This window comes from Camelus dromedarius, chromosome 33 (assembly GCF_036321535.1).
Source record: "Camelus dromedarius isolate mCamDro1 chromosome 33, mCamDro1.pat, whole genome shotgun sequence".
NCBI lineage: Eukaryota > Metazoa > Chordata > Mammalia > Artiodactyla > Camelidae > Camelus > Camelus dromedarius.
The window spans coordinates 18,208,895-18,231,829 of record NC_087468.1 but is presented as its reverse complement, the minus strand read 5'-3'; the positions used below and the strand labels follow the sequence as shown (position 1 = coordinate 18,231,829).

The following is a 22,935-nucleotide window of genomic DNA, read 5'->3' as shown; positions in this document are numbered from 1 at the left end:
ATGAAGTCAGACCTGTGCACAGTGAGAGAGAAGGTGTTTTTGGGTCGCTTTGCAGAGCTGGGTAGACGGCAGGGACTCTGAGTCAGGTAGCTTCTTCCTGAGAAGCTCTGAGAGGTTGTGTTTCTTACAAGGGATGAGGCCTCACGGTTGCTGGGTCCCGCGAAGAAACAAAAGACAAATTTTCTTAATGGTGATACTGCTTATCTTGAAATACTGTTATTTCTGATGTGCTTACCCTGAGTTACTGGGTCAAACCACATTGAGAAAATACTCAAAACCTACTTTGAGAACCTGTCTAGGAACACGTGAAGGGCAGGTCCTTCTGTATATAGGAAACACTATTATATTTGTTACACTTATTATTATATTATATTAGAGAGAAGGTGGGAATGGATGCGTTTGTCAGTGGAGCATGTTTTGAGTGGTGAGAGATACAGTGAACACAGTGAGAACATTTAGTTCAAACATCCTTTCATGATCTCAGTTGCTTTTTCTGAGATGCCACAGAGGTGTCTGCTTGTGAGTTAATTTCAGCCACAGCCCATCAGCTTGTAAATACGACAACACCAAGAGAAGACAGGATGCGCGCATGTGTCTGTGTTTGTGTTGTGTGCACACGCGAGTCTGTCTGTGAAGACACGCATTCTCACTTAGTCATGCCCACAGCCTTCGTTTCAGGGAACAGTCTAGGGAGACTTAAAAGCCCACATCAGTGGTCCCATTAGTTTTGTTTTCCTTTTCAGTTGGAGCTGTCATGTATCCACAGTCTTCATGGGCTGGATGTACCCCGAGATATTTTTAGCAAAGGATACCTTTTGCTTCAAACACAGTCATATACACAGCTTCCAGCTGAACAGAAGGGAAGAAGGAATTCTTGGGGTGTTAGTCAAATACTCTCATTTTTGCCTTGTTATTTTAAAGCCTAGACGTAGTTTCCAAACAGCATTGAGCAAAAGTAGACTCTCAGGACACTCGCTTGCGTTCGCAGCAATGTGGACGGACCTGGAGAATGTCATTCGAAGTGAAGTCAGCCAGAAAGAGAAAGAAAGCTACCATGCAATACCACTCATATGTGGAATCTTAAAAAAAAAAGAAAAAAGAGGACCCTAAGGAACTCATCTGCAGAATGGAAACAGACTCACAGACAGTAAACCATATTATGGTTACCCAGGGAAAAGGGGCGGGAAGGGATAAATTTGGGAGTTTGAGATTTGCAAATGTTAACCATTATATATAAAGATAGATAAAAAGCAAATTTCTTCTGTACAGTACAGGGAACTATATTCAATATCTTATGATATTCAATATCTTAATGAAAAAGAATATGAAAATGAATATATGTATATGTATATATATGCATGACTGGGACATTGTACTGCACACCAGAAATTGACACATTGTAACTGATTATACTTCAATTTAAAATAAATAAATAAATAGATTAGGAAAAAAAAAAAAGGAAACTTGCTGTGGACTGTGGGTGGCTGTAAAGCAGAATAATTCCAGCATAGTTTTACCTTTGTTTGAAATGAGAAACCCTATGGCAGTCTCTCAGCCGCTCTTACCTGATTTACCCTTTATTTCTCTGTCTGGTGGGCAAGGAGAATAGACTGAAGACAGAGCGGCTCAAGGACTGTTGTTGACGGCGCATTTAGCTGCAGCGTGTTGCTCCTGCCATTCCTTTTCTTGGATTCCAGAGAGGCTGCGGAAGGGGAGCGTCTCTGGCCCCTGAGCTGCCATCTGATGACTCACACTGGAGCTCGAGCTGGCCTAATTTCTTTCTTCCTCTCTTTCTGCCCCCACCTTCCTCTCTGAGGCAAAAGGAGGGGGTACTTGAGATAAAAACGAAAGACAAACAGGGTGCCACAGGCCTTCAGAACTTTTCCTGACAATGGCAAACTGTTTGGTCATCCTATTCCCTGATTTTCCTATAAAGAAGAGGTAAAATGAGTAGCTACATACAGGAGACAGAAATGAAAAGAAATCCTGACTCACGGACAGCTCGTCGGAAACCTTGAGCTTGAAAGTGAAGAACAAAGGTTAGGGAACCTTTTCTTTAAAGGGCCAGAGAGTCAGTCCTTTGGGCCCCGTGGACCACAGGGTATTCAGATTCATAACGGCTACTGAATTACGCCTTTGTGGTGAGAAGGCAGCCTTAGACAACATGGAAACAAACGTGTCTGTGTTCCCACAAAGTGTATTTATGGAAAATTAATTAGAATTTTATAGATTTTCATGTATCATGAGTCATGATCTGTTCGATTTTTAAAACCATTGAAAGATGTAGGTATCAGTCTTCGTTCGCGGGCCCTGAGAAACAAGTGGTGGGTCGGACGTGGCTCGTGAACCGTAGGCTGCCAACCCCAGGATGAGGAGGAGAATGTGTGCTGTTCATGGGACATTGATAGCAATAGCAACAGCGCCCATTAATTGAGCACTTACTGTATACAAGGCATTGTGCCAAGCACTTTACCGTGTCACCTTGTTTAATCCGTAAGGCCGTTCTATGTGAGGTGTTCTCAGTTCAAGTCTCAGAACCAGTTTGGGCTCAGAAAATTTAGGAAGCTCTCCCGGCGTCTCCTTGTTGGTAACTCAGAAAGCTTGTGCTCAGCTCTCACGAGGCAGTGCAGCCATGGGAGAAACTCTCTGCATCTTGGAATTTTCTACCCCTCATTTGTAAAATCTTAGGTGTTATTCCAACTCTTTCGTTGTCTTGTGCTGGTTGTAAGGCAACTGCAGTTCGGACAGCTCTGAAGAGCTGTGCGGCGTCAGGGAGTTAGCACTCAGACTGTTGGCCTCGGGGGTTGAGCGCAGGCTTCGCCTGCCCGAGGTCTTGGGCTCAGTCCCCAGCACCTCCATCAAGGGAGTAAATAAAGAAATACACCTAATTCCCCACCTCAGAAAAATAAAACAGAACAAAGAGTATTGGAACGAAGTACGAAGTTGTTTTTCCCTCCAGCTCTATAGTCCTGCCTATAGCCACTAGCAACGTACTATAATTAAAGAAAAAAAAATTAGTCCCCCAGTCTCGTGGGATTAGTGATAAGGCGGTATGGCGACAAATGACAGAGTGTAATTAAACGGTGATACCATCGGTAAGGGGAGATACGGTAAAGGAGAGGCAGCAGAGAACAGCGCAAATGAGGGGAGAATTCCCTGGACGGGTAAGATGCAGACTAGCTTTGAAAGGGTAGCGTAGACTGAACTTTGCCAAAGGGTGTCAATATATATTCAAGAATTACAAATACTCGTCACTGCAAGTTTCCATCACTGACACGAGTGATTGAGTCAATGCGATGTACTCAAATTGTTGCATTTTAAAAGAATGTATGAAAAAAGATAATGTTTAAGAAGTCATAAATTGTGCATAGACAAAGAAAAAAAACCCTCTAGTTTTGCAATAATGTTCACAAAAGGGGAATATGCTGGTTCTAGAAACGCAGCGTGAGAAGCCGAAGTAGGGTGCCAAGCAATATTCTAGAACAGATTTTTGAGCAGCAGGTAGGTGAGTCCTTAGAGAAGAAAACACTGGTATCCTGCCAAGGTTTTTGAAAGGAAGGAAGGAACGAGGTCAATTCAGGTTAAAATTAATTCATTTTTAAATTGGACTTTAAAAATATCCCCCCTGAATCATGAGTTCAGTCTGTAAATACTGGTTAAGAACCTGCTCAGTCTTGGGAACTGTTCTGATGGCTTGGACTCTGTTGATAAACAAAACTGACCAAGACCCCTGCCCTTCAGGGGCTTATATCCCTGCAGCGGTGGGGGGGGGTCCCCGGGCTCCCGGCTCTGCTAGGATCCCCCGCTGCCTTTGTCCCTCGTCGCTGCTCAGGGCATCCCACGTGGCCTGGAGACAAAGGGGGTAGGGAGGCAGAGAATGTTCCCATTTCCGGCTCTGTTCACTTAGATTTGTCCCCATCACCGTGGACGCGCTTGTCAGGCTTCACAGAAGTGCTGGCTTAACTGAAGAAAATGAAGTGGGACGGGAAGACCATGAAATGATATGACTAATGTCTAAGTCAAAATGAAAAGCTCCCAAGAATTTAAACTCTACTAGGGGCCCCCCGTCGATTTCTTGACGTCTCCTCGCTCCCCTGCCTTGACCCTGCAGGAGGACGAGCGCTGACTCAGACAACCCGTGTGTGAACAGAAGAAGCTGCCCGTCCCCCTGGGTGGCCACTGGGGTTTAGGAAGCGGAGCGAGGGCTGGGCTGGACCCTGCTTGCCCCTGCGTCCAGTGCCTGTGTGCAGGGCACAGCCTGCCCCACCGTTGATGGCTGACTCCCCCTTCCTCCACAAGAGCATGTTTCCAAGTGTGAGCCATGCGGTCGGACACTGTGCCCCAGGGTCCCAGATGACCTTTGGCCAGACAGACTCAAAAAGCTGCCCAGGGCAGCTCTGGAGATCTGAAGCATCAGCATGTTCACAGAATCAACGCCGCTGTACTGAGCCCTTAAAAATGGTTTTAGGTGGTAGATTTTAGGTTATGTGTGTTTTACCACAATTTTTAAAAACTCTGTCCAGGGCAAGTAGGGGTGCAAGGCGGTGCCCCCTCACTGCAGAACTGCAGGCGTCTGTTTGTTCCCGGAGCCGTTTTGCTGATATTAATTGTACGAGACACGAGCTGACCTCCCAGTCACCAACCATGACTGTTGTAGATGGTGCTGGCTCAACACATGAGGGAAGTAACTTTCCAACCGCCTGCTTCCCCGTCAGTGTGCAAGGAAGTACACCCTTGGCAGGTAACTGCGTGATCTGCTTTATTCACTGACGCAATGTTTGTTACTTCTCATGTGAGATTAGCGAGTGCATTTCCTGACGTATCTGACCCAGCTTCATGGTAGGAGAATTGCCTCTTTCTCTGTAATAAAACCCAGCAGAGGCTTGAGGAATCACACCCTGTGAGACACCCACCCCGTACTGGGGGTGCACGAGAGGCCTATGCCTGCCGTAAAGCTGGACACTATTAATAAATTAACTGTCAATGAAATTGGCTCATTAATTGTGAAAATCTCAAATTTCCCCCGAGTCAGGTAGTTAACAGGGATAAAAAATGATCAGTCCCCACTCTGTCCTGCTTTAGAATTCCTGCTGCCTTTATCCATTAGTTTGATGTGGAAAGTGAGCGCATGTAATTCAGGCTGTGACTGAAAGATGAAGCCCCCGGGAATGCATCGCACCTGAACGTTAGACCTCACTTCACTTCTTCAGGAGACATCCAGCTCTTTCCCCTTAGAAATTACTTTCATCGCCTACTTTCTGGCTTAGTAAAAAAACAGATAATGTAGCGCACACACATACGAAGAGCAGCTATGATGACTGTCCTTAAGTGATTACACCACCGTCTTGCATGACTTTTTGTCTGAAATGTCTGATGCTTTCAGTGGGAAAGCTACTATAAACGGCAGCATATTTTTAGGGCAACTTTGTTACCCTTCTTTTAACTCTGTACAAGACCTAGGGAAGAAATGCCACGTGGAATAGCATATCTGCATGTGTTTTGTGATGGGAAAGCCATCTATAAACTAACATGGGATTTAAGAGTCAACATATATAATTTAACTTCTCATTGGTTCAAAAAACTGTGATTTATATACCACACTGTACTTTAACTGAGCCGAAGGTCTCAGTCACTAACCCCAGTTCCCCTGTTTCGTAGTCTGATACGTTTTCCGTTCCGTGTCTGGAGGTTTCCGCTCTACGTGTGAGATCCTGTGCCGCACCTGCTTTTCCAAACAAATTGCTTGTGGGCAGGAATGGTGTTATCTATACACAAACACATGGATTTACTCCCCGAATGTTATCTGGTCAGAGAGCGTTCTGTGTAATCATAGGTACTAAATAATTTTGAATGCTAACGGAGAATATCAAAACCTTTCCATGTTGTACCTCTTCTATCGAATATATTCAAACATGGTGCTCGAATCCCAGAAAATCCTCATTATTAGGAAAAACAGGCTGTCACCGTTGTATGTTCTAGTCTTCAAATTAACGTATTGGAGTGAGGACGGGAAGCAATCCCAGCTTTGTTGGGGCCGCGTTCTGTAATACAAAGGAAAGTGTTTTCTGTTTCTACAGTAGCACTGTACATGCACTGAAGATGGGCTGAGATTTAACTAAATCAGAAAAGAGATCAGAAACAGAGTGTTTACAAGAACATTTATTAATATTGCATCCTGTTCAAATGGACTTTCTGCAGCAGTCTTTTCTATTTGAATTTGATTCTGTTTTCTAAAATGTGAATGACACGGATATTTAGTAGGAGCAGCTGTAATCATTTATTCATTCAACTTGCATTTTTGAAGACCCACCTCAGCCACGCTGTCTGTGAGTTCTGGGCACATAATGGTGAGCAACAGAGGTGCGGGCTCATTGCCAGTGAGAAGGAAGAAGGTATTGACCACATTTAATAAAGCCAGCGAGTGGGTGAGGGGTGAGCTGGGCTGGATTTTACCGTCTGAGGTGGAGCCTTGGTTGGATGGATAGGGACCTTCATGCTCCTGAAAACGTGCACGGAGTTAACACACAGGCTGTTAATGGAAGTGCTGACTGAGCGTCTAGGGTGGTTAATCGTTAGAAGAGAGTTTTCCACAATTATCCTGACTCGCTGTGTCAGCATCAGGTGGTCCTCAGATCACAGAATCCGTCTCCAAAATCATCCAGCCTCACTCCGCAGTCTCTCCCGACCGCCCACCTGAGGAGCCCACCCCCCTTCATTCCACCTCAGAGCAAGCCGTCCATTTCCTATATCTCACCGTGCAAGCTTTGTCTTGTGTCCTTACTGCATTTACTCCTTCAGTGTTTTTGTCCCCCCACCACTCGATTCTGATGCCACAAGGACACGGCCAATGTCTGTTTCCCTCACCTGGGTGTATCCGTTGCTCAGTATCCTGAATGGCACGGAGACGGGGCTCAGTAAATCCTCGTTGCAGCTGAAAAACGAGCTGCTAAGTTTGAACACCCACTTTGTGGCTGATCATGATCACGCGGTTGAGAGTAATGTCATTCTGAAGTGTGATTCTGGTTTTTTTTTTTTCCCCTCTGCAAACTTTAACCTTTCTACAAAGTTGGAACTGCCTTTTATTTTTATTTTGAAAGAGGTCATGTGTAAGTATCAAGGGCAATGAAAGGAAGTAACTTTGATGAAGTAAGAAAGTCAAAGAATAGACAAGTAGGATGCTGTAACATTCCTAAAGGCCCTTTGCATTTTTGCTTTCTGCTTTGGTATTTTCAAAGTTGTAAGGAAAAGTTTTCTGCCATAAAGCCAAGAGGAGTTAGATGGCTGCCGTCCCCGCTCCCTGAAGACGCACACGGCCCGTCGTCTCACTCCTTTGCGAGTCCTCTTGGTCTTGTGAAGGGCGGGTGGCTTTTTCTTTTAAGCCAGATTTGGAGTAGGGCTCTCTTGAGACCCCGCCGCCTTCTTTGGCAACCGTTTCTCCTGTCTTGTGAAAAGAATCTTTTCGGTTGCATCGTTTACCAAAAGTCATTTCTAAACATAGATCGCTTTTCCCCCACTGGCGTCAGTGCGGCCGTTGAGAGTTCAAACAGGGGGGATGCGTTCTGAGAAAGAGAGAATGAACTGGGGAGAAGGCCACGTAGTTACATTTTATCTGCCAGGTTAGAATTTTAATTTTTTACCCGTTGTTTGAACGACTGTATGATCCAAATATATATAAATGTGGCCTGTGTGCATACCACTCCCTCGTCAGCTAGGCGTGGCGTGAATTGTTCCCAGGACGTGGCTGCGTTGCTCGGTCCGAGGCCCCGCCTGGATACATGCTGGTTCCGTGCGGGGGTCTGGGTGCGTTTGTAACAGGAAGGTACCCGGGCTGGTTCAAAGGGGAACGCGTGCGAGAACCCCGGGCCCGTCCAGTCTCCAGGGCGGTCGTGACGCGAGCAGGAAGCTTTCCTGAAGCATAATTCCTGCCTTACAGCTCGTGAAGCTGCGTCCTGGCCTCGTGTAGTACATGCACACCCGCTTTGTGTCCAGGAGGTGAACACGTGTGAGCATCCCCCACCCACCCCAGGCCGGCCTTGTTCCCTTGTGCTGCACTTCACTGAGCTTCGTAGATACTGGGGCGTTCTTTGTTTTGTTTTGTTTTGTTCACACAAACTGCAGGTTTGTGACAACTCTGCGTTGTCAGAGGACAGTTAGCATTTTTTTATCAATAAAATTTAATTTTCAGGTTAAGGCAGGTGCACTGTGTTTTAGAGCTCGTTACTGTTGCAGACCTTGACGGACTGCAGTGTGATGTGAACATGACTCTGTGTGGCCGGGAAGCCGGGGAGCGCGTGTGAGTCGCCGTGCGTCCCGCGCCCCACCTGCTGCGTCTCTGCGGGCGGCTGTCTGTTGATTCGGTGTTTAGGGCTGATCTTTTGATGGGTTTCCCTCACATCTTCTCTCTCGGTGCTGGGGTCCTTCTCTGTTGTAAAGCCCAGTGAGTAGCATGGGGACTGCATCGCTGCCGAGCTCCTGGCTCTCGTATCTCCTGGCTGAGTTCAAAAGCCTGAGTCCCGTCTCCAGACCCCTCAGCCGCTGCCTACGCGTTGCCTCGGAGGGACAGGTTGCTCCGACCTACGTCGACATCAGCCCAGAACCCCGACTGCCGCCTCCCGCCCCGCCCGCCGGGGCTGCCCCCGGGGTGTTGCCTGCGTCACCGGCCCAGCAGGAAGCACCGTAGCACCTGCTGGCCTCGGGGGGGCCCTGGCCTGTCTCTGCAGTTGGCTCCTCTGCTTCTCTTGCTCCTTCTCCTCTCAGTTAGCTCTGGGTTCCGTCTGATGTGCCCACACGTATCGTGACAGTGGCAACTCTTAGGGGAGGAAGGCGCAGGATGGGGAGGCGAGGGGTCCTCACGTTTGTTTGGGATTTGATGCCCTGTGACTCCCTGGGAACGTGCCCCTTCGCTTTCCCGCTTTAGCTGGTGTCTCCTCTAGAAACCTCCCTGAGAACACGGGGAGCCTCCGCTTCTCTTAGACCCCGTGTTGGTCACTGGAGATGTCCGCGTTCAGCGCTAGCATCACTGTAGAGGAATAATGAGTCAGTGTGAGTGAGTAGCTTGTCTGCACCGCACACCCGCCCTGGGGCACCCGCTCCCTGGTCACCGTGCCGTCCTGACTGCTTGCCGAGCGGCTCGGGGTGACGGCACAGCGCAGCTAGACGGGGCCGCAGAAGGGCCTCGGCCCAGGGCTCTTGCTGCATCCGTCTCACATTTCACAGAATTTGGGCCTGGAGCCTGAACTGCGTACGCCCTCGTTGTCGTTAGGAGCTGTGATTCTCATGCCATGACGATACATGCCTTTCATGTTTAGCATGTCACAGTGCTCGCTTCATGTGAATTTCATCTGAATTTAAATTATAAAATGGAACGTTTCTAAATTGCCCAAGTCCATCTTGCGAGGCAAACGTGAAATGAAGGATGATCAGGCGAGGATGGCGACGAGAGGGAGTCAGGTCTGGCTGCGAGGCTGGACCGCGCCCCTGACTTCTGTGTGACCGTAAGCAAGTACCCACCTGATGTCGCTTCTCTCTGGCAGGAGAGTCGTGTCATCATTCCATGTATTTGTGCAGATTCGTTGAGAGGAAGCATCGTAAGTACCCAGCAAAAAAAGCTTTTGCGGAGCACACGTTCCAGGCACGTACTTTCCTTCCTTCCTGGCAGGAGGGCCAGTTGGTGACTATTGGTCTAACATTTTTCTAATGTCCTGAGGTTGGTAATAAATAGGTAACATCATGTGCGTGTTGGTTAAGTTCTGAGACCTCCTCCTGGGGTCTCATACCTCTGCTTATCCAGGTACCGAAGGAAATCTGATCATCCCATCACTGCAAAAGACTGTCGTCTCTTGTTCATCCTTTACTTTTCTTTTCCTTTTTCAATTGTTGGTGTTGTGGGATGTAATTACCACCTGATGGAATTGTCTGTGTGTGACGAAACGCCTTCCCCCCTTAATGCTTTGAAGGCTCTCCTGTTCTTGCCTACGAAATCCCTGCCACCCGCAGATTCACCACACACCTTTCACGGCCCCTCTTTCCCTGGCGCTGCCTGGGAGGCGCTCTCCCAGCCCAGGAGGAAGCAGTAAGAACACAGCGGGCGAATGATGAGGGGCCACGTCGCTGCTGAGAAAATGCGTGTGAATCGTCTGCTTGGGCGTTTGTCCACGTACCGGGCATCCCGTGGTTTGCGGGTCTCCGAGTGCAGGTGTGAGATTGTGTGCGTGTGGGCTTTAGGTGCATAAACCGTAGAAACTTCAGCCAGCAGTTCGCAGAGGTGTGTATATGCACACACACACGCACATTTATGTGTTCTCCCTCGTTTTCATACACACAGCTCAAGAGCATATGAACAGTGCTCGAAAAGGAGTGGGATTTGTCGTGCAGTCTGGTGACTTCAAGTTGAACTTTGGGGACGTCCTCTGTCCTACAGGGAGGGAAGGAAGCAGCGTGAGAAGCAAGTACGCTTCGTCCTTCTCCATCTGAAGTCTGATAACACGAGCTTTATAGCCGGTTGGCTTCAGTGTTTATAGTGCTAACGAGGCCAGTCTTCTCAGACTTGATCCCTAGGCCAGCTAAGTGTATTGATTTTTCTTAAGAGCGAGTCGGGCAGGAGAAGAGACACCGTGAGAGCAGTAGACTGTGCGGCTTTCTGTCCTTTATACATGGAGCACATTTTATTACTCTTACCCCCTGTGCTCATGTTAAAGTACCACGGAAAAAGTCAGATTTAACCAATGGTGCTTAGAACAAGAAGAAAAATAGGTAAGACTTGAGACCACATATTATGTTTTGAACTTGTAATTTTGAGTTCAAAAAAAAATTTCCTTAGCTATAAAAAGTGAGTGGGTTTTAAATAGTCTAATCAGGCAATCACCTGTTGCTCACCTGCGTTTACAAAGAGCAAAGGGAGAACCAGAAGTGTTCTGTACGTGTTGCTTAATTAGTCCGATTAAACACCTGCCTGAGACATCCTGGCTCAGCAGGTCCCCCTTCTCAGAGTCACTAGCACATGGCTAAAAATACAATTTTTCAAAATGTAAATATTTAATTTTAAAAATTGTTGAACTATTCCCCATACTGTGTATGAAAAAAATGTATATGAATTATGCATTGCTTACAACACACAAAAAATAGACTCTGCAATTAAGCTCATTTAATGGTGCTATATACAGGAATATTCAGTTCACAAGCTTATAAAAACATAACAAAAAAAAGTAAGGTGTATATCTAAAGAAAATTGTGAGGAATTTCACAAAATACTTGGGTGAAAAACTGGAGTGGGCCCCCAGGGGGCAGCAGGACCCCCTATAAGCCCCAGAATGCTTCGGGTAAAGCACCCAAATTATTCTGAAAGATCCCCAAAAAGGAGATTTCTGATACTCCTTTGTTAACCCCTCTAAATTTTGGCCTCAGAAAATTCATTGTTAAATTAATATTCTCCCAATTGTGTAGTGTATCTCAGTGGATACAGAGAATAGATTTCAGATACTTATGCCCCAAATTTACCATCATGAACCACAAGTCAAGAACTGAATTTCGTTAACATATGGAATATAGGAATTTGAAGTCACTTAAGGATAATTTTTAATTTTGAGCCGAGAAAAAAAAAAAAAAAGACAGATTAATTGTCCTGAGTATTTCACAGGTAGTGAGTGGGTGGGGCTCAAGTTCAAGTACTCTGGCTCTTCCCTCTCACACATGTGCTCATATTGTTCTTGGGACCCCTCCTTTGTTGCAGAGCTGAGGGCTTTAAGCTGTCATATTTAAACTTCACAACATCCCTGTGAGGTATATAATGTTGCCCTCGTTTTTCAAAAGAGGAAGCCAAGTCTCCGATGCAGTAATTTCTCATCCAGATAAGACCTGGCAGCTCCGCAGTGTTGCTTTGGTCCCAATCCTCTACACCTATTCTGCAGTTTCAGAAATGCTCATCCACTTTTTTTTTTAAATCCATGGTTTTTATTTCGCCAGTATCTCCACAACATAATTTGTAACTTTTTATTTAAATTTATATTTTTTAAAATTGAAGTATATTTAGTTACAATGTGTCAATTTCTGGTGCGCAGCATAATGTCCCAGTCATGCATTTATATATATGCATATGTTCCTTTTCATAAAAGGTTATTATAAGATGTTGAGTATAGTTCCCTGTGCTATACAGAATAAATTTGCTTTTTATCTATTTATATATATAGTGGCTAACATTTGCAAATCTCAAACTCCCAAATTTATCCCTTCCCACCTCCTTTCCCTGGGTAACCATAAGATTGTTTGCTATGTCTGCAAGTCTGTCTGTTTTGTAAATGAGTTCATTAGTGTCCTCTTTTTTTTTTTCAGATACCACATATGAATGCTATCATATGGTGTATTTCTTTCTCTTTCTGCCTTATTTCACTTAGAATGATAATTTCCAGGACCATCCATGTTGCTGCAAATGGCATTATTTTACTCTTTTTTATGGCTGAATAGTATTCCATTGTATAAGTATACCACACTTCTTTATCCAGGCATCTGTCACTGGACATTTAGGTTGTTTCTGTGTCTTGGCTATTGTAAATAGTGCTGCTGTGAACACTGGGGTGCATGTGTCTCTTCAAATTAGAGTTCCCTCTGGATATATGCCCATGGTCGGGATTGCTGGATCATTTGGTAAGTCTATTTTTAGTTTTTTAAGGAATTTCCATACTGTTTTCCATAATGGCTGCACCAAACTACATTCCCACCAGCAGTGTAGGAGACTTTTTAAAGAGAAATGATATTTGGAATTAGAAAATGAGATGCTTTCTTTTTTTGTGAGTTGTCCAAATACATGTTCACGAGCAGAATCTTGACAGGGTAATTACATCTTCCCATTTCCCCCTTTACAATCTCCTAGAACCTTGAAGCCTTTGAGAAGTGATGCTTAAGGAGTGCAGCTAGACAACACGCTTGTGTACTCCAGTGCAGGGCTGGCACTCCGTCCGTAACGAGATGACCCTGCAGTGAAATGTCAGTGTGGTCTTTATTCAAGCCATTGGCATTCTACCAGACGTTTGGAGCTTAATGAGAGGATAATAATGTACTCTTACATATCAAGATTCAGGAAATGTCAGTGGATGATGTAATTGTCTCTTTGGGGGAAAAAAGAGGGGCCGTTTCGGTATGTCATGCACACTGTAGTGAAACTGTGTAGCCACATCCATTTTCTGCCCATAAAGTACAGTTGGTTTTGGTCTTAGAAATTTGTACTGTGTGTAAACTGAGGCAGGTGTGTGTTGAGCATTATCTTAGGGGAAGAAACTGCCAGACAAAGTAACACCTGAAATCTCCATGCTTGGTGGTGTTATCTGAGTCAGAGAGAGAACACTTTGTTTCCGCATTCAAGCAGACACGTGTGGTGTGTGTAAGGAGCTGGGCGTATCTGGGGGGCATTTACTGTTTAGGGGTCTGTTAAGGAAAGAATAAGGTGGCATCGTCCGCCATGATTAATTTGGGTTCCAGAGCAGAGACTAATCCACAAAAGAATGACGTTTTGGTGGGGTTGTTCTGCTTGTTGTTTTGGAAGAAACTTTTTAAATATGGTAGTGGGGAAATGTAGTTTTTTCCCCCCAAACTCAGTAGGTTTTATGTTAAATCCCCCTGTGGCTTGCAATTATCATCCCCTGTACCTGAGCCGAGTGATGTCAGTTCTGTTCCAAGAAGTGCTAATGGCGTCTATGGTTTTCTTTTCGGTGTTAATTCCAGCTATGATTTTTTTTTTGAGTTCACCAAGAATCTAGAGCTCCTAATTAGTACTTGTGAATGATGGCTTGAAATTTACATCTCAAATATACTATAGTTAGCAGCATCTGGAATTTGACAGTATTTTAAAAATATGTGTCATTTGAAAAAAACCGTGAAAGTCGAAGTAGTGTGGTAAGCATTGCAGCCTGTGTCTTCTTTTCTGTGCGTGTGTGTTGAGAGTGCACTTGTGCGCACGCAAGGGAGGGGGGAGGGAAAGTAAGGACACACTGAGTGGCTGCTGCAAAATAATGAGAAAACGAACAAATCATTTTTATTTCATAAGATGAAGTTTCTATCCCCTACTTTCCTGCTGGATTAGAAGTTTTGATCAACTGAATCTTTTAGCTAACCTGGCGCTGATTGGAAACTATTTTTTTATTTATTGCCGTCTCAGATTTGTGTCTCCTCTTTCTTGTAACAGTCTCGTTTTATTTTGTTTCATTTTATTTCAGCCTACATAAATCCAAAATAGTGACTCATTAACATAGTTTAGTCATTTTTCAATTGTTAGGGACATTGAAAACAGCATTGGGTTTCCTCAGATGGGCACTGATGGTTAGAACAATTCAGGGGTTTTAAAAACAGAAACATTTTCTCACTCAAAGTCCCTGCTTCTAAGCCGTTGCTCCTTCAGTGAATTCTGCCATTGCTTTTGTGTCTTAATTTTGAGTATCTTTTCTCATCGCCCTAAGAGTAGACATTGCACGTTGTGCAGATTCTAGGAAAATCTAGTAGGTTTTTAGTAGATTCTGTAAACAAGTTTATTTCTTGTGACTGTTTGATTTGCCATGTTCCATGGTATTATGGATCTTCCTTGACTTGTAATGGGGTTGTGTCCCAATAAAGTCATCGTTTAAGCTGAAAATATCGTAAGGGGCAAATTCATTTACTATCACTACCCTACTGAATGTCATAGCTTACTGCCGTCTGCCTTAAATGTGCTCCGAGCAGAGCTTACCGTTGGGCAAATTATCTGGCACAAAGCTGAGAAGTGTCGAAGAGCTCATTGAATCCTGTGCTGAAAGTGAAAAACAGAGTGGTTGTGTGAGTACAGAAAGGTGGCAAGTGTCCCTGTCCTCTCCCCTGCGCTCCCGTCGCTGAGCGGGAGCTGTGGCCGTCGCTGCGCGGCATCGTGAGAGAGAGAGAACCACACCCTAGCGCTGGCCTGGGAAACGGTCAGAAATCAGAATTCAGAGTGCAGTTTCTACTGAATGCGTATGGCTTTCTCACCACTGTAAAGTCGGAAAATCAGGTAAGTCTAAATCTATCTGTATGTTCTTCAAGATAAAGCATTTGGGAAGCATATACCAAAGCAACCGAGAGAAGGCTCGCCTTGGACCTCACTGAACAGGCCAGGGTGAGTCTGATGATAATAATAATAATAATAATAATAATAATAATAATAATAATAATAATAATAATAATAATAATAATAATAATAATAATAACAACAACAACAACAACAACAACAACAACAACAACAACAACAACAAAACAACAACAATAATAATATAACAACTTAAACAGCATACGTCGTGTACAGGCTCTCTTTACAGCCATCTGTAACCAGCACCAGTTCAGGTCCGTTTCAGATTAAATAATAAAACCTTGTCTTCAGAGCTGAAGAATGCCCGCCTGCAGGACTTGGGAGTCAATGAACATACATCCTGATCTGCACTGTCAGTGTCAGACACCTGGGAGGAAATTTCAAAGGCAAAGAGGATAATTCCGATTTCTGCCTTCTGTAAATTGCCAGTGCATCATTAAAAGATCGTTTCTTTGTTTTTTGTTTTGTTTTGTTTTTTGATTCTTAGTTTTAAAGCTGTGGAAGGATCAATAACCAGTTCTTGCGATGTACTTCTTTTTGTCTGAAATGGGATGTGGAGCTTTGTCTGGGAAGAAAGACCAGTTCAGTAGGAAATGCTGGCGCCATCGTTTCAGCCACACGGAAGTCTTACTTCAGCGACTGTGAGGCCGCGGAAATCTGCGTTTTCGCCTCCTTTCGCTCACGCACTGGTGTCACCGCGCTGCTCTTTTTTCCTCCAAGTGCACCACATGCGTGTGTCTTAGATGTCATGGAAAGTCCACCCGTGGGTTATCCCACAAGGGGAGCATTCGCCTGCTCATGTGTTTTGCAAGGAAAAGCACAGGCCGCATCTCTGCTGACCGTGTGACTGCTGGGTGACCAGATCGGGCTGTCCAGGAGCAATTCAAGGGAGACGTCATTTGGACGCATTGCTTGGCACTTGTTTAAGTTGGCAGTTCTTAATACCTGAGTTAAGATTTCTCCTCGAGGCTTCGTGTTATCAAATATATTCCCCTTGGAGCATTTAACTCTTTTCTATCTTAAGTTAGAAGAGTTTTCCTCTTTAAGGAATTTTTGAATTTATCTACCGTTGCTCTTGGAATAGAAGAATTTGTTTTCGATCATTTTGTTTTCAAATATTCACCTCACAGTGCTCTTGATTTTTTTTTCTTTTTTAAGCTGCAGCAGTAATCAGAGCCCTCTGTTCCATTAGCTGAGTGATTGTGACAAATGAAATGCTTCAGAGCCGGGCAACAGTGGGATTCACAAAGGCTTCCTACTCACATGTGCCAAGTGCGTGAATCTAGCAAAACGGTGCTCAGGGTTATCAATGTTTTAGTTTTTAGCTCTTGGTTCTCTTTTAGTGGCTTTCTGGGGAGCTCAAATAATGGTTCGATTCGCAGCAGTCACATCTGTGTACTCTTGCTTCTGCCAGTGCCTTCTGGCTGCCTGGTAGAGGGGGTGCCTTTCGACGACTTGACCGGTGCATCAGCGGGTTGTTTTTGAGGACACGTGATATGTGATGGCACCTGAAATAAGAGGAAAAGTTTGCCTTTAGAAAATCACTGCTCTGTCTCTCTCACTTTCTTTTGCTTCAGCTAGACTGCTGTTTCTGAAAGTAAATCCATAAACCGTGTATATCCTAGTTCCCTGAGATTGGACGTGAGATGCCCTGGCAGAGACCTCCCTGGGCAGGAGCACCATAAGGTCTACAGGTCTGCCTTCTGACAGGCATCTTGGTGATTCTGAGATGCGATGCCGTCTGATGATCGTGGTCCTAGAATTCGGTGCTTCTCAGATTTTAATGTGCATATGAATTACTTAGGGATCTCGTTAAAATGCAGACTCTCTTTTAGTAGGTCTGGAGTGGGGCCTGAGAGTCTGCATTTCTGGCAAGCCCCAGGTGATAGTGATGTCTGCAGAGCTTGCCTTCACTTGACTGCCCTCTGGGTAGAGCTTAGACAAACTGCCCTGCTGCTGGCTCTGAGCAGATGGGACAGAGTGACCGAGACCAAGGCCTTGGTGCCCTCGCTGTTGCTTGTTGTTTTGGAAGAAGTCTTCCCTGTCTGTTGAGCGTGTGTGTCTGGAAGCAAAGAACTGATCCCGTGGAAGAGACATGGTCAGATAAATTGTCTTAAAAACACGTAAGAGAAAGAAAGGAGTGAAATGGTGCTGGCTGCTGCATTCCTGACTGCCACCGTGCAGGAACGGGGCTCTGCTCCTAGGACATCAGGTGACGCATCGTCTGCACCAGCCTGTGCCTCATGGGTTTACACTCAGATCCCACCATCACAGTGTCTGAGAGCAGCGGTGCCCACCCTCTGGCTGTCACTGAGACTTTCCCATTGGCCGGGGTCCACTGGGACCCTCATTATATCCTGGTCCTAGGACCGCGGACCGCTTACACTCTTATCTGTGAGCTACAGAATTTCTTCTCTTCCTTGATGCGAGATGGAGACATTGAGGAAATATTTGAGGAGGAACTAGAGAAAATCAAGCATCGTTTTAAGCTAAGGCTGACGGGGCCTACAGAGAAGGGGCCGTGTTGAAGGTTTAGAGAGAAATTGGCACAGCTAATGCCTCTGAATGATGTGGTCAGACGATCGGGGTGATTTAAAAGGGCGGTGGTAGCAGCATGCCTTTCCTGGTGTAGGAGTGGGAAGAAAAACATGGGCACAGAGAGAAGTGAGTTTGATGGTCCTTTTGAAAGGTACCGGAGTTTAGAGAAGGAAAAGATTGTTACTAAGAGAATTAACCAGGAGGTGTTTCCCGGAGAAAGGAGAGTTGATGAGACAGAGCAGCATGATAAGATAAAAATGACTTGATTTTGGGAACTTATCAATTCCCTCAGAGATCAGTTTAAGAGGACTCTGCTCCAGGAGGTGTGGAGATGAAAGCATGATTTCTGAGAAGTGAATGAAAAGAGAAAATGGACACTTTAACATGTGCACTTCTATTTAAAAAAATTTTTTTGGCAGTGACTAGTAAGATCTAAACCCCTCAGCTCAGCTCTCAGAGGCCCCAGAGGCTTTGCTCTGCTGTGTCTGTCCGACCTCGTCTCCTGCGCCGTGTCCGAGTTCACACTGTTGCCCTTGTCTCTGTGGCTGGAACGTTGTGTTTTCCTCTTTTCTCTGCCGCACAGCAGATGGGCTCGCAGATCGTTAGCAAAGGAGAGTGTGTGGGTCTTGAATGACATTTGCCTTGGGTGGCATTTGGTGTGGGGACTGGGGAGAGAGCCTGGATAGGGTAAGGGGAGACGTACCATTCAACCAGGAGTTTCTGCAGAATAACCGCCTTTTAAAAGTTTGCCAGCGAGCTGCCCTAGGCATTTAAAGGTCTGTAAGCACCGTCTCCCCAAGATGCAGCGTCACCCCGGATGTCAGACCTGGACGCAGACAGCCAGCCTTCGCAGCTCACTGGGGTGTCCCTCTGCTGTTAAGACGGTCCTCTGTGTTCTCCCTTGCAATGGTAATTTTCCTCACGCAGCAGTCTCTACCTTGTGTGGCGGTTATCTCTGATAGTATGAGTGTGTGGTGATGGGATGTTTACAACTGGATTTTTCACTGGGACTGCTGCTCTGTTAGGTTTGTACTGTTTAAATCTAATGTTTAGCCACCCAGCTCTTTGCTCCTAGAGTGGTTGTAATAGTTTGTCTTTGAACTCTTCTGCGTTTTCTTGATGCAGTCACGTTTTCTGCAAGGAATGAAGAATAACTTAGTCTCGACCATTCTAGTGCTTGTATCTCGTCCTTCTCTTTTCTTGTCTAATTTGTTGACTTTGTCCTTCAACGAAACACTGAATAGCAACGGGGAGAATGAACAACTATTTCCTTATTCTAAACTGATTAAGGCGTGAGCGTTAATGGGGCCTCGTAACGTTCCTTCTGTTCTTCTCTGTCACATCCCTTTACGCTCCGCCACACGTGGAGCCGAGAGCTCTTCCTAACAGAGGACTGAATTGATTTGCTTCATTTGAAAGTCATCACATGTTTCTTAGGACCTTCCTGGTCATGTTCCATCTTTATTTCTTCCCACATAACTGATAGCTTCTTACCGGCTTGTTATTATGAGCGTTGCCTGAATTGTGCTTAATAGAGTAATGCGCCGTGAGATAACAGAGAAAATTGAACTTTGTTTGCCTTGACAGCAGACGAACCACGGTGTGGCTGTTTAGCTCTTTTGGTAGATTCTGCATCAGCTTCCACTCCCCAAATTGTCGATATGCTGGAAACGAACAGCTCCCCTCCCCATCAATTTTTTTTTTTCTATTTTGAGAGCACTAAAAAACGAGATCACAGAACTTCTCAGAATTGTACATAAAATGAGAACAAACCGGGTATCAGCGAGAAGAGGAATGCTTCCCTCGGATGCAGAGCCCAGGGAGAGAGCTGCTGCGCAGGGTGGTGAACATGGACACCAGGGCCGTCCCGCAGCCTTGTAGAGGGAGGCAGGCGCCGGATATCGGTGCGGCGGTCTCCTGTCACAACGTGCGCACGTGTCAGAATCGCACTGTACACGCCCACGTGTCAGATTGACACATCCTACACCTTAAACTCCCACAGTGTTAGCTGCGGAATATATTTGACTGAAAAATAAATAAATCAATAAAAATGAGAGATGCTGGAGCTGTTTGCTGTGTCTGTGGAGGGGCTCCAGTGCCTGCTTCCGGGCGGTGGTTCTTTGCAGGAGTGGGGGCTCCTGGAAGAGAACTGTGCTTCTGTGTTGGGGGAAATTCTCCTTAGGGAGAGCACTCTTGTACCCCAGAAAAGCAGCTTCTGTGAAGCCGGTCTTGCTTCTGGTGGTGGCCTCGGGGGTGGAGCGGAAGAGCCACCACATGTCACTGGCCGAGTGCACGTTTACAGCTCACTGCTGCTTTCTGGCAGTCTCATTCTCAATGATTTTATCTTTTTTTTTTCTTTGTCTAGTGTTCTTACTTAAATGTGCTTACAGAATCCGTCTTCAATTCACTGCGTCTAGCTATTTAGCCGTCTAGAGAAACGGGCTGGCGCCGCTCGCAACACTGTGCTGACCGTGTCTTAGTAATGACCCTACTGTGCTCGTCGTCTCGGCCCACGTTCATTCAAGATGTTCTGTCTTCTGGTGCTCTCTCGCGCCCCGTAAACGCGCTAGACGTTCATTGTGACTTTAGTCACTTCACTTGCTCTCGTATCTGAAGTCAAGAGCATAAACTACAGCATTTGGAGCTTCGCTGGGGACTGACTTTCTTGGTAACCTCCAAAAAAAGCTTTAGTCGGCTCTCCAGGACGCGTGCCGGTGACAGTGACCGCAGCACCCGCGTTCTTACGAAGCGGATTAAAAAGCGCAGAGGTGTTGGTGGCTCGGTGAACAGAATGTGGAGCCATTGCGTTCACTTCCCTCTCGGACTTCTCACTGGCAGAAAATAAAGGTTCAGAAGTCCGTAGGAGATAAGTTCTTTGTAAGATAGTAAAAGCTGTGTTACAAGATTAAGCAGCTCTAGATACAGAGCAGGAGGTTTGGCAACTGAGATCTGTATCCAAATTATAATGCTTGGTCAAGGGGTGAAAAAGTCAATCTGATTTCAGCTCTCGAAGCTTTAGCTGGTTAACGAAATCCGAGTACTGCGTCATTCAGCCCCTTCAAATCAAATTCACTGTTTTGATTTTATAAGATGGAATTCAGAGATAGCAGAAGTCTTCCCGAAGTCCTTGGTGACTGACCCATGAGCAGAGGGCATCGATGGCCCACCGTGTGTCGACCCCTCGCTCACCTCCGCCCTGACTCTGAGGCTCGGGATTGGGTACTGGTTCTCCTCACGCAAGGCTCAGAGGCGGTCCCACGTTGTGTTCTGTTGTATCTCCTCCCTGAGGCTGGCTGCCCTGACCAGCACTGCACGGGTCAGTCTGCGAAGGCGCAGCCTCCAGTTGGCTGGAAACTTTGAGCTACTGGCACGTCTGCCCTTCGTCCTGATGACCTGAGGTCATCTGTGTGAGGTGAATAGCTGTTCGTTTGCACGCGAGTCCGTGTGCTTCCACGTCTTCCAGAGGATGAGGCTGTGTGATGTGTGTGCACGATGTCATGAGCGAAGGCTGTGTAAAAATGGCGAGATGACAGTGCTGTTTCTTGGCAGTTAATTTCACAGTTGTCCTTTTACGTTTAAGGTGACGACCCTTGTCAACACAAGCAACAAAGGCCCATCTGGTAAGAAGAAGGGGAGGTCAAAGAAGGCCCACGTGCTGGCCGCGTCTGTGGAGCAGGCCACTCAGAACTTCCTGGAAAAGGGCGAGCAGATCGCCAAGGAGAGTCAGGATCTCAAGGAGGAGCTGGTCGCTGCCGTGGAAGATGTGCGCAAGCAAGGTGGGCCGATGGTGCTGCTCCGCGGTGGGGGGAGGCTGGGGTGGAAGCAGGGGACTTTTCTCTAGGGAAACAAGGCTGCTCAGAGCAGTGGCCTTCTTCCTTTTTCGTCTCCGTCTGCACCTGTCGGTTTTCATCTGGGCTGGAGCTGGGTGCAGCAGACAGGCGGAGACTTTTTTATATTGTGCCGCTGAATCTAGCGCAGCCACGAACACGCCACGTCTGCTGCTGCTTCAGGCCCTTGAAGCTGTTTTCTGAGTGATGAAACCAGACACCTGTGTCAAGCTCAGGCTTTCGGGAGTTTCGTGTGAGAAGACTTTTTATTAGAGTCCCTGGAAATCCAAGATTTTAAGGATGCAGGGAGGAGACAGATGTGAAGTAGTGTAATAGCATTATTGCTGCTTTGTGTGATTCCCATGATTTGTATTTTCAGTTCATAGCTTTCCTCAAAAATCCACCCAGCCAGCTAGCTGTCGGCAAAGCAGTCAATTATACAGCTAGAGAGTTAGCTCTGAGACTGTTTAATTCAGTGTGTTTTAAATTTTCAAGTGGTGAAATGCATGTAACATAAAATGCATCATCTCGCCCATGTTTAAGCGTACAGCTCAGCGATGTAAAGTGTGCTCACCTGGTTGAGCAGCCAAGCTCCAGAATGACTGCATCCTGCAGAACGGAAATTCTGTGCCTGTTAAACGGCCCCGGTTTCGCCCTCCCCCAACCCCTGGAGACCACTGCTTGACTTTCTTTTTCTATGAGTTTCACGACTCCAGTGCCTCATGTACGTGGAATCATGCAGCGTTTGTCTTCTTGTGACTGGCTTGTTTCGCTTAGCGTGATGTCCTCTAGGCTTCTCGTGCTGTAGCACGTGTCAGAGCATCCTTCCTTCGGGGGCTGAGTAATATTCTGCTGTGTCTTTATACCACATTTTCCTTATCCTTCCATCCGCTGGTGCACATTTGTGTTCCTTTTGCCTTTTGGCTATTGTGAATGATTCTGGTATGAACATGGGTGTACAAATGTCTCTTCAGGACTCTGCGTTCAATTCTTTTGGATTTATATCCAGAAGCGGGACTGCTGGATCACGTGGTGGCCCTATTTTTAATTTTCAGAGGAATCTCCATGCTGTTTTCCATGGCAGTTGTCCCATTTCACACGTCCACTAACAGTGTACAGGGGTTCCAGTCTCCCGACATCCTTGGGGGTACCTGTTACTTCCTGGGGTTCTTTTTATCGCAGTCATCATAACAGGGGTGAGGTTATGTCTCATTGTGGTTTTGATTTTCATTCTCCAGTGATCAGTTATCCTGAGCTTCGTTTCACGTGCTCCTCGGCCACATCTGTATCTTCTTTGGAGAAACACGTTTTCAAGCCCTTTGCCCACTCTTTACTCAGGTTGTTTGTCTTTATTGTGGTTGCTGTGGTTGAGCTGTAAGAGTTCTCGGTATTAAAGCCCTTATCAGATACTGTTTTGCAAATGTTTTCTCCCATTCTGTAGGCTCCTCTTTCACTCTGTTGATTGTGCCCTTCGATACAGAGAAGCTTTTA

The 22,935-nt window shown here is 45.9% G+C and overlaps 1 protein-coding gene across 4 annotated transcripts in view; it reads left to right on the top strand.

The window, feature by feature from the left end:
* Window positions 1-22,935, top strand: part of CTNNA2 (catenin alpha 2) — a 944,650-nt gene that overhangs the window by 160,279 nt on the left and 761,436 nt on the right. For all 4 annotated transcript variants that reach the window (XM_064481973.1, XM_064481977.1, XM_064481975.1 and 1 more), the window contains one exon: window positions 21,198-21,393. In XM_064481973.1, coding sequence (XP_064338043.1) covers window positions 21,198-21,393 — 196 coding nt within the window. The remainder of the gene's footprint in view (window positions 1-21,197; window positions 21,394-22,935) is intronic.